Genomic DNA, 11008 nt, shown 5'->3' with positions numbered 1-11008 from the left:
TTACAGACTGCAGACAGAGGGAGAGAGAAGATATAACATCAAACCTAGCAAACCAATGAAACTACATAATGCAGCCACCCAGACAACACATAATAAAAAGGAAAGAAGTGTAAAACAGTTTAGGAAGTATGTGCTCAGACTGTGAAAGCCTCTACTACGTCTAAAAGGGGTTACAGATGTTATTCAGTGTGAATGTAGAAAAAGTAAATGGATTTTTCAGATGAGAGCAGAACTCCACATTCAACTCCCAGCTGACGAACCCTCAGTGAACCACTCAACACCTCTTTCTCTGTGTGTCTCTCTGTCTTCAGTGATGTATAAGTGAGTGGGTGTTATAATGTGGGCTATGAGAAAACTTGCAAATATATGAAGAGGAGCTTTTGGGTCCGCTGTTGTATGCAAGATAACCCTTGATTTGAGTTATCTGACATGTAGGAACTATAAACCTGATACAGCTTGTTTCTCACCATTATGTAGTAAATGTAATCCTTTTCTGATCAGATTCAATATCTTGCTCTTTTTTGGTCGGACACATTAGCGTACTGACTTTTACTTACTGGTTGCATCCTTTTTAGGAACTGGCCTTGCTGGGATCTTGTGCCTCACAGGAAGCTGGAGGAAGTTATGGATCACTGAAGTCTCTACCTTGGTGTTGCTTTCGTCCTCATCTTGGCTTTTCAACCTGCTAGCCCTGGGCTGATAAGGCTCAGACTGGGGATGAGGGAGAACATCTGAGGCCTGGGGCTCAGGAGCCCCTTGTCTGGTCCTGCTCTGCCTGTCTTTGGTGGGTCCAGGATGAGTTTGAGTCTGGGACAGGGGCTGGGGCCAAGAGGAATAATTGGGGTTGTCTAACTGGGGGTGTCTCTGAGGTTGTAACTGAGGCTTGAGTGGTTGTTGGTCCTGGGGCTGGATCTGGGCATGACGAGAAGACACAGACTGGTGAGACTGGAGCTGTTCCTGCTGGATCGGGTGAGGCCACGTCTGGGCCCGCATCTGGATCTGTGACTGAGAGCGGTACGCATCAGGCTGGGGCAGGTAATCTGTGGACTGGGGTTTAGGGTTTGGATATTGGTCTTGTATCTGTGGAGGAGAGACCGGCTGAGGTCTTAACCTCTGGGCTTTTGAATGTTTCGGTCGGTTTGTTGCGTGGTATTGATCCAGTCTTGGTTGATCAGTCTTGGCTTGACTGCTTCCTTCTGGTCTGGGTTGTGTATGTCCACCCAGAATCCTTCCAGGCCTCCCTCCTCTGTGGGTCTGGGCTCTCCTGCGTGTTTCATAGTACTCTTCTGGTGTGATGTTGGAGCTGAGGGGTTCTCCCACCCTCACAGAACTCCTGATGTTCCCTGCTCCATTCCACTGCAGGACCTCACCGAGCTGTCCCTCGAGTCGGGTCACACGCAGCACCTGGTTTTTCAGGGATTCCTGCAACCCCTTCAGCCCCATTAACAGTTCATCACGCTGGGCTTGAAGGGCAGCCAGCCTTTCCTCCTGGCTCTGGAGCTCCAGGGTAAGGTTGGAGAAGTCCTGACCAAGATCAAGCTTCTGTCTCTGACGTCGGTTCTCCCTCAGGTTCCTCTCCATCAAAGCCAGACGACCCTCCATCCGCTTACTCTTTTTCTCAAGCTTCCTACTCCACTCCCTGGGATGATGAACAACATAAGAATGTTTTCCTTTAATTCATGTGTTACTCGTAATACTTTTTTTTTGTTTTGCCATGCACATTATGAGTAAAGTTGTCAGTCGTAATGATGTTTATGGAACTAACATAATGTATATGTCGTATATTGACATATCTGGAAAATATGATGTTGGATGCATCATATTGGATGGATGCATTTTAAACATATCGCCACAGAGTAGATTTTTTAAATATGGAAAATACTGAATTACTTTAGTTGTATAAGGAGGAATGTTGTCCAAAAGCTGCTCTGTTAATCATTACCTCTCATCCTGCAACAAGAACAGATGCTAAAGGGAAGAGCCACCCACTCAACATTTCAGATATCCCAACATAAGATGTTTTTGAAGTAATGTTGCGACCCACGTCACAGCGCTAGTAGCAATTTTGTCAGATTTAACATGCCAAGGATATAATCCCTGTCTTTTTATGAACTGGACTACATTAAACTGGACTGTACTCAAATTGCCCTCCCTCTGCTCTTAACTCTCTGCTTTCCAGAAAACCTTGCCAAATAAAACCAGTATGCAGGAGTTCGTCACATCTGTAGTGAGTGATTTTTCCCCAGCTCTAACCTGAGACCCTCTATCTCCTGCGTTGTGCTCTGCTTTAGGTGCTCAAGGTCCTGTGACATGTGGTGGTAATGGTCATTCAGGTCTTGAACGCGGCTCTCCAGCCCCGGTGAGGAGTTCCTGTTCTGGTTCAGGGCCAACATGTCCAAACGGGCCTGGGTCAGCGCCTGGAACTGCTGGAACTAATCAAAGAAGAAATGGATTTCTGCAGCTGTTTGGTAACTGATTTGAAGATCAGGAAAATATTCAAAATCTCCAGAAGAAAAAAAACATACATGTGTGTGATGACTTTATACCTTGGACGATCAGTACTTTTAAATGACTAACTTGTCTGGGAGCAGTACAAAAACAGAGAGGGGTTTACAGGACAGACATGACTAAATGTTTTGTTAGTTTCATAAATCCAAAATTAAGTCCAATACCTCAGTGTTTTGGAGATTTAATTAATAAGAGTTCCCAATGTGAGGTAATAAAGTCTTTGGATCTGTAGCTCCCAAATAAATAAAAACATATCATTTTATCATAAAATTTCATCTTTCTACATTTGTTGTTTTGCTGTTTTTGTTTTACTAAAATCCAATTTTTTAAAATGGAAAGTGTCCTTAGAGTTAAGACTTTAATCCCAAGGAGTGCACAGGTTTGGTTTTATTATGAAATTGGAGTGCATTTTAATTTCCACTTATATTATAATGGGATATAAACACATATAGTAAACTTGAAATAAACCCAGCAATTGCAGAGAGCCACCTTTTTGCAGAGGGGTCAGATAATCAACTATGACACACTTAAACTGATGTAGCACCAACTGTTTGGTCAATATCACAACTGCTACTGTAATAACTTGGCATCACTGAAAAAAGTAACAGTATGATAATAGCATACCAATCTTGTTAATCTAATAAAAAATCCCATTACACTGATGAAGGTTAACTATTGTAAACACACACATACACAGTCTGATCCAAGCTGACCTGTTCGTTGAGCCGTCGTAGTTTCTGGGACACAAGATCAATTCCCTGCACCTTTCCGCACTGAAACTGTGGCAGAAGCATGTGAACCAGGATCAGGGGCCAGTGGCCGGTCTTGAGGCTGCCCATGGTGCAGTAGAGCTGGGATAACAAACAGCCGGGAGCTTGGGTTCCTGTGTGGAAGTGTGGAGGTGAAGCAACAAATATAGGAGAGAAAGAAGTACACACACACACTATAAACTCCCACAGACTGGGACAAAAACACACTTTCCATTTTCCACAACATCATTGGGGAGCTGAGAGGACATGCAGATGGATTTAACAGATACTCAGCCTCTCACCGTCTCACTCTCCTACACAAATTTACACAAAGAAAAGAGAAGTAAACTGTTCAAATCACTCCAGCAATTAATGTTCACTATTTTATTCTAATGCAGAATAATAAAAGCACATCCCTAAATCCTTCTTTAAGGATGTCCATGATTTCTATGTTATGTTATTTCTCTACTGCATCACCACCTGAATTTTTTATTGATACTTATACTTATACTTTTATAAAGTATAAGAATTATACACTTTTATTGAAACTTTTATGACCTTCCTGTCAGACAAATGATTGTTCCATATTGGTCAGTAAAAGTGGGAAAAGGGAAGTTCTGTCACAGATCATAACTTTAACAAACCTGTAACATGCCCTCAGTTTCCCTCAACTCAATAAATGTGTATGCTTTTATTTGTGTGGTGCTGTAAGAGTACGGTACATCTCATGATGAGTGGGCTGAGGGGGGAAGCAGCCTGTACTTTCCTCTCCCCTGACCCACTGACAAGGGATCTGACTGTCGTCTTCTTCTGCTTTCCCTTTGTATGGCTCAATCCAAGAATCATGTTGTTACCTCTCTTCTGCTTTCTGCTCATGACATTGTACAATACCGTGGCTTCATCTACACTGGACTTTGAAAATGAACTATTGAGGGCAGAAAGTAACATGTATCTGTAAGTTGTTTCAATGAGAATCTGACCAATCTTATTTTGCAAAGCCAATGTAGATTTATTTGAACATCCACGAACAGCTGATATTTTGGGTACAGTTTTTATTTTGTGCAATCATTCATCATTTCTCTAGAAAAGCAACTAAAACTCTACCCCAAAATTTACTGAAAATATTAAATCATCAGTTTTTCATTGATTTATCATTAATGAAAAGAAAGAAAAGAAAAATGTAAGAGCAATTGTGAGAGCAATGTATTTAAGATGTTCAATAATTCACACCATGAATGTTTCACTTGTGAAAGTCCAGTGTAAACAGTTTCCAGTTTCATTTTCATTATGACAGTTTTCTGTCTGTCAGCCTGGAAAATCCACAAGTGCACATTGCCCACAGGAAGATAAAGCTTAATACTTGAGCAGGGTGGATACGACTGCTCTTAAACAAATGAGTCTTTGGATTGAAACAGCCTGCCTTCTTTTTTCTTGCCTGCCTGTAAACAAGACTCACCTGTGCTGCAAGCTTCATTATGGTCAAGATTTAGAGAACAACATTTTGTTTAATTTTAGAAATATTTCATTTTTCTTGAGGACGATGAACAAATAGTAAATACGTTAAACAGATTATATAAATCCGATACTTTGATAAAGGCTGCTGTCATCATGTCAGCACACATGAATGAAGAGACTCCACTGCTGAAGAGAACACTAACATCATCTGAATCCCAGGTTGGAAACATTTCACTAATTGTAATTTGTCTAAAAGTCCTAACAATAGCTCGTTGATTCTGTTTGTCATTGTTTAATTTAAGACATTATGAACAAAAAAGACAAATTCATCTCTTTCAATTCTCATCTCTTGTTTATATGTTAGGATTAGAGTCTAACATATTGTTTTGTGGTGTGAAGTTTGATGCTCAGTAGCCATGTTTCTTTTTCTTTTGTTTTGTTTGAATTGATGGCAAATTAGTTCTAAGATAGTCAAGCCAGCTTTGTGCAACAGATGAATTTAGACGTCTGTGTGAGGACTGCCAGTTGGATTTAAGTCATAGTTAAAGTCTGTCTTTATGAAATTGGCCCTTGATTGTCAAAAACCCAAATAGTTGATTTATTTACACAGTGCAACACACATGTAATCCAAAAGTGAAAAGAAAACAACCAACTTGCAAACTTGGCTTGACTGAGGAACAACTGCATGAACTAAAGGCATGATCATGTGCACACAGACTTCCTTCCCTTCCCCATGACAAACAATAGTTCCCTTAATCAAGCTCTAAAATCTTCAGCACACGTCCCTGACACCTAAAACAGGTAAATGACAAATGTTTTTTTGCATTAGTTTAAATCATTTGTACAAAAGGCTTTCAACATTATTCACCATTTGGCAGGAAAAGTTCTATAATCAGTAGAAAACTAATTCTAATTAACATGACATTAAAACTAAGACTGCAGACAATTCAACATGACTTTTGTTTAGAATAGTGTAATTTATAGTTCTCCCCTTTTCTTTATCTCACTTAAGTGCTGCACAGAGTAATACTTGCTGTGAAGTTTTTCATTTCCCTGAGACCTCTTGTCACTCATGCAGACAATACTGTGTGTAAACCCACAACACACACCACCTCCTCTCTCTACAGGATGAGCTCACTGGACAACACTTCCAAAAGCCAAGTGCACATATTTATGAATTTATTTCATTTATTTCTGTGAAAAGAACTTCAGTATTTACTCTTATCTTAAAGAAAGGATTTTTGCCCCATGCTCAATATTTGTGAAAGTTATCTTCTTATTTCTAAATCATCCATATCCGTTAATCCCAGATCAAAAACTCCAAACTGTTCCTGGCCGTTTTCTCGGCCGTCCTGGGGAACTTCAGCTTCGGTTACTCCCTGGTCTTCTCGTCCCCCGTGCTGCCACAGCTCAAGAGTCCCGATGCTGACCCTCGGCTCAGGATGGACACAGAGAAGGCCGCGTGGTTCGGCTCAATCTATTCACTGGGTGCAGCGGCCGGAGGGCTGGGAGCAATGCTGCTCAACGACATGGTTGGGCGCAAGCTGAGCATCATGATGTCAGCAGTGCCATCGACTATTGGGTGGGTCAAAGAAACAGCATACAGGCATCAGACGGTGCTCTGAGTAATGTACATGAGTACAATTATGAAGCATTTGTGCTTAAGTATTTCTATGTTATCTGCTATACTTCTACATGCATTACATTTCATGTTATACTTTTTATTCCACTACATTTGTTTGACAGCTGTAGCTACCAGTTACTTTGCAAATTGTTTTCAATTACCACATATAGATCTCTAGTGAGGTGAATGTTGCGTGTGGCTATAATAACATGTCACTAAACTCTATGAAGTAATAAAAATGATAACACAGTAAGCAGTCCCACCCTAACAGGTACAACTAGAATGGCACTCAGAGGAGCATATACCTCCGCCAAGGCCAAGCAATCCTACTCATGCCTGTGAGATTATTATTCAGATCTACACTAAACTGAACTAATTTGCACAGAACATGTTGGAGGGATGGGGCATGAGCCAGGGAAGAAGCTATTACATTTTGGTGCAGATATGGTTACTGCACTACATGATTAAAGCAGAGAGTTTTGCAGAAGGAGGCATTCATTAATGGTATCTATTTAACTGTACCCTGCGGTGCACAAACCACAGAATGCTATAATTTATTCAAAAGTGCACACACAGCAGTAAAAACATGATGCCTTTGAAATCATTGAGCCTGCATGTACTACTTTTTTCTTCTGATCTGTATATGTGTCTTAGATACATGCTTATGGGAGGGGCTGTGGACTTGTGGATGCTCCTTGTTGGTCGCTTCCTTACAGGTGTCGCCGGTGGGATGACAGCGGCATCCATTCCTGTAGGTCACCATGGTTACAGATACAAAATTGCACATGTATATGTGATTTACACTTGTGTTCATGTTACTGTTTGTGTGTCTTTTGTGTGCTTATGTCACAGGTTTACATCTCAGAGATCTCCCACAAAGGAGTGAGAGGAGCTCTGGGCTCCTGCCCTCAGGTCACTGCTGTGTTTGGGACCCTGGCGCTCTACGCCCTGAGTAAGAATATACCAACACGGCTGCATTAATACCATTACTGAAAGTAACATTCATTTTTTACACATTTAGCGGCTCAGTGTTTTCCTTAGACACAGGTTTGATGGCTGTAAGTTGACACAGTGGCAAAGACGTGAGAATCAACAATTAAGTTGAAGTTAATAAACACAAATAGAGATATCATGCATTTCTTTAGGTGGTGAGGTTGTAACTGGCTCAGCGTGGATAATATTGAGACATTACACATGTTGTGATATTTTTAGTGGCAGCAGCCATTGCTTTTCTGCTCTGTAGCTCATGCTATCATAATTTCAACATGACGATGTGATGTGATGTACAGGTCTGGTGGTTCCGTGGCGGTGGCTGGCAATAGCCGGGGAGGTTCCAGCTCTGTTTATGGTTGTGCTGCTTGTGTTCATGCCCTCCTCTCCCAGGAGGCTCCTCTCCTTGGGGCGAGAGCAGCAGGCTGAGAGAGCCCTCCGCTGGCTGAGGGGGAGTCACTACGACACACAAATCGAGCTCAGTGCCATACAAGTAAGAGACAGACAGCTGCTGGAATGTTTTTAACAACTTAAAGGGGACAATTCTATCGACTTGAGGAGATCAGCTAAAGATGCACTGAGGTTTTACGGGGAACACACATGTGGTTTACATTCTAGAGGAGTTTTAAAGTAAATATAAACTAGTACATGTATGTGAGTTTTACATTTCTACCAATGCAGCACAGCATCAACACACAGAGTAGAGTCACATGGTCCCAGCTTGCCACACCCGTTTACTACCGGCCAATCATTATCTCAGTGGTGATGCGTTTCCTGCAGCAAATGACGGGCGTCACGCCCATTCTGGTCTACATGGAGCCCATCTTTGCCAAGAGCAAAGTTTCCCTGGCGCCTAAGTATGAGATATATCCTATTTAACTGTATTTATCTATTATCTAATTATATTATCTATCGAATACAGACCTATTCTCATTTTGTATCTGTCAGGTATGATGCTGCCATTGTAGGTGCCGTCCGCCTCTTTTCTGTTGCCGTGGCAGCCAGTCTGATGGACAAGGCTGGGCGCAAAGCCCTGCTGTACACGTCAAGCATGCTGATGTTCCTGTCCACTCTGACTCTGACCATGATCTCCCACACCACGCCTTGCCCTCCAGGCCCCTCTCCTCCAAACCTCACAATGAGTTTGAACTACAGCCCCCATAATGACATCGGAAACTCTTTAGAGGCCAGTTCAGCAGGCCTCATTCCCCTCATCAGCACCATGGTGTTTATATTTGGTGAGTGCTGAGAGCATCTTTGAACTCTTGTTGAAAATCAATGTTTTCCCAAATCACACTGTTGTCTTCAGGGATGAAAATGCCGGTCAGTCCGTCTACCGCTTTGTTTCAGACTGAAATATCTACTGGTATAAATAGCTACTGGATGGATTGGCATGAAATCTTAGATACACAGATATTTGTGTTCTCCTGAGGACTAATTGTATTGACACTGATCCCTTGGCTTTTCCTCTATAGCACCACCAACATCTTGACAACTATTGGCTAAATTTTCATGAAATTTGGTACAGATTTTGAAATCCCAGAGAAGATGGATTATAATAACTCTGGTAATCCCATGTCAGCGCACTAAACTCACCTTGGTTAACCTAAACATCAGCATGTTAGTATTATCATTGGGGGCATGTTAGCATGGATGTTAGCACTTAGCTCAAAGCACCAGTGAGCCTAAGCACAGCTTCAAAGAACTGCTAGCCTGGCTGTAGACTCTTGTTTTTGGTTCAGTTCAGTTCACACCACACAGATACAAGTAAAATAGCACTTAAAAATAAATATAGAGACACAGTTAGCTTGTTCATTGGGTGGAGATTTGATATCCTGCCAGGCATGTGTCCCTGTATTTAATGAAGCATGTGCTTTTTAGCAGTAATTGACCTTTTGTCTCGTTCCAACAAGTTAAGACCTGTTATGTCCTTAGGACATTTTGTTATACTTAGCTCTCGAAGCGTGATTAACCACTGTTTATTACACATCAACATCTGCTCGTACTCATGAAACCCTGTGTTTTCAGTTGTTAAATTGGTTTCATTTATGGTCTCACGCCTTACATCACAGTATTGTTATGTAGTGCAACTTAGATTCAAGTGTTATCTCTCCAAAATCAGAGCTTAAGGAGTAGCTTCCTTTTTTTGGTGCCATTATTGTGCTATTATATCATCTTCTTTTATATGAGCTGTTTGCTTTGTCATCATAATGTTGGATGTCTCCTAGGATACGCCATGGGATGGGGCCCAATCACATGGCTGCTGATGTCAGAGGTGTTGCCGCTGGTTGCCAGGGGCGTGGCTTCAGGTCTGTGTGTTACTGTCAGCTGGTTAACAGCCTTCATGCTCACCCACGCCTTCACACACCTTGTGGACAATTACGGCCTGTACGTGCCGTACCTGTGTTTCACAGTGGTTTGTGTCGTCTGCCTGCTGTTCAACGCCGTGTGCATCCCAGAGACTCGCGGCCGCTCGCTGGAGGAAATAGAGAACTATTTCAGGACAGGCCGTACATTCACCATCAGACGGAGTCAATCCACTGCACAGTCCGGCTGAGACTCATAGATCCCTTTGGTCAAAAATGAGTCGTTCACATGATGTGGCTCGAAAGACGGGCTACTGTAAAGAGATATGTTCAAATTAACATGTATCTACCACAATAATTCCTGAGCATAGACTGACCACTGTAGGTCAAAGATCACCAAGGCTGAGTTCAACAGACTAAAATCAATCACCATTATGTCAAGATGCACGTCACTGTTTTTACATCTAAATAATAAACATGTTACAACAATAAGATTGTTATTTGTAAATGTACAAGTTTCCTTTCTTACATTCCAACACAATAATAATAACATTTGATAAGTATAATATTAAATAATACTTATCCAGCCTATGGTGAGATCATTTACCTTTGCTGCTTTAACACACACAAACATGGCAGCAACAACTGTTTCAGAGTATTTTACAGGTGACACATTAGTGAAACTAATGTAACAGTGTTTTTAAAGTATTAACAAGATCAAGTTTAATCACAGCCTTAGTTCACTGGTAAGTGGGCATGGTGAAAACACATGAACTCTGATATGTCTTCTTGTAAATAAAATGGTGGACTCATTGCTCCACTTTGCATCACTTTGCCATTATTTTCCCAGTGATACATCAGAACACCATGTTGTGGTCTCACTTACATACTCTTTTGTCATGTCTTTATGGTATTTTGGTCCATCTTGTATTCCCACTGCGACATTTGACAGACTGAATTTGAATGCTAACTTTGTAGCCACAGACGGTCTCAGTGTAAAATATGATCCAGTTCACACAAAGTCACATGTTCTGTGTTTTCAGCAGCAGCAGCAATTAATTTTTATTTATGAGCATGACAGAGTATCACCTGCATGAACCATCTTCAACAGAATATGTGGTAAAGAAGAAGACATAGCACTGCTGCGCCGTTGACTGACGGGTGATCTCTGAGAGGTGTGGTGCACACATGGCACAGTAGTGAGCAGTAACACCAGATTTGTAGGTGGTGCTGATTTTGTTGCAGGTTGGACCATTATTTTGTTACGTTACAGTCGTCAGTTATGGAGGATAGGTATTTCTTCATTTATACAATATATGTTACATTGGTTAACATGTAAAGACTTCAGCTACAAAATCTAAATATACATAAAGTTT

General features: G+C 41.5%; 2 protein-coding genes across 2 annotated transcripts; one reads left to right on the top strand and one right to left on the bottom strand.

The window, feature by feature from the left end:
* Positions 1-304: 304 nt before the first annotated feature.
* Positions 305-3406, bottom strand: LOC111658560 (uncharacterized). Its single transcript, XM_023411140.2, has 3 exons — positions 3222-3406; positions 2254-2432; positions 305-1639 (listed from the first exon to the last, which is right to left on the bottom strand). Exons 1-3 carry the CDS (start codon positions 3345-3347, stop codon positions 550-552), a joined length of 1395 nt encoding a protein of 464 aa, XP_023266908.1. The 5' UTR covers positions 3348-3406; the 3' UTR covers positions 305-549.
* Positions 3407-4583: 1177 nt separating this feature from the next.
* On the top strand, positions 4584-10462 carry slc2a6 (solute carrier family 2 member 6). Its single transcript, XM_023411136.2, has 8 exons — positions 4584-4931; positions 6023-6294; positions 6991-7087; positions 7189-7288; positions 7626-7819; positions 8008-8183; positions 8275-8564; positions 9555-10462. Exons 1-8 carry the CDS (start codon positions 4866-4868, stop codon positions 9881-9883), a joined length of 1524 nt encoding a protein of 507 aa, XP_023266904.1. The 5' UTR covers positions 4584-4865; the 3' UTR covers positions 9884-10462.
* Positions 10463-11008: the final 546 nt, after the last annotated feature.

Source organism: Seriola lalandi, unplaced genomic scaffold, assembly GCF_002814215.2.
Source record: "Seriola lalandi dorsalis isolate HSWRI2012SDOR001 ecotype SW California unplaced genomic scaffold, Sedor1 jcf7180002054452, whole genome shotgun sequence".
In the NCBI taxonomy this organism is placed as follows: domain Eukaryota; kingdom Metazoa; phylum Chordata; class Actinopteri; order Carangiformes; family Carangidae; genus Seriola; species Seriola lalandi.
This window is presented reverse-complemented; position numbering and strand designations above follow the sequence as displayed.

Bases quoted from the DNA above. Each gene is read 5' to 3' on its own strand.
- LOC111658560 (XM_023411140.2), bottom strand. From the start codon at position 3,347: ATGGGCAGCCTCAAGACCGGCCACTGGCCCCTGATCCTGGTTCACATG. The intron at 2,433-3,221 runs GTCAGCTTGGAT...TTCTTTGATTAG, and splicing joins TACGACGGCTCAACGAACAG to TTCCAGCAGTTCCAGGCGCT. The intron at 1,640-2,253 runs GTTAGAGCTGGG...TCATCATCCCAG, and splicing joins CAGGAGATAGAGGGTCTCAG to GGAGTGGAGTAGGAAGCTTG.
- slc2a6 (XM_023411136.2), top strand. From the start codon at position 4,866: ATGTCAGCACACATGAATGAAGAGACTCCACTGCTGAAGAGAACACTA. The intron at 7,088-7,188 runs GTAGGTCACCAT...CTTATGTCACAG, and splicing joins TGACAGCGGCATCCATTCCT to GTTTACATCTCAGAGATCTC. The intron at 7,820-8,007 runs GTAAGAGACAGA...CTACCAATGCAG, and splicing joins TCGAGCTCAGTGCCATACAA to CACAGCATCAACACACAGAG.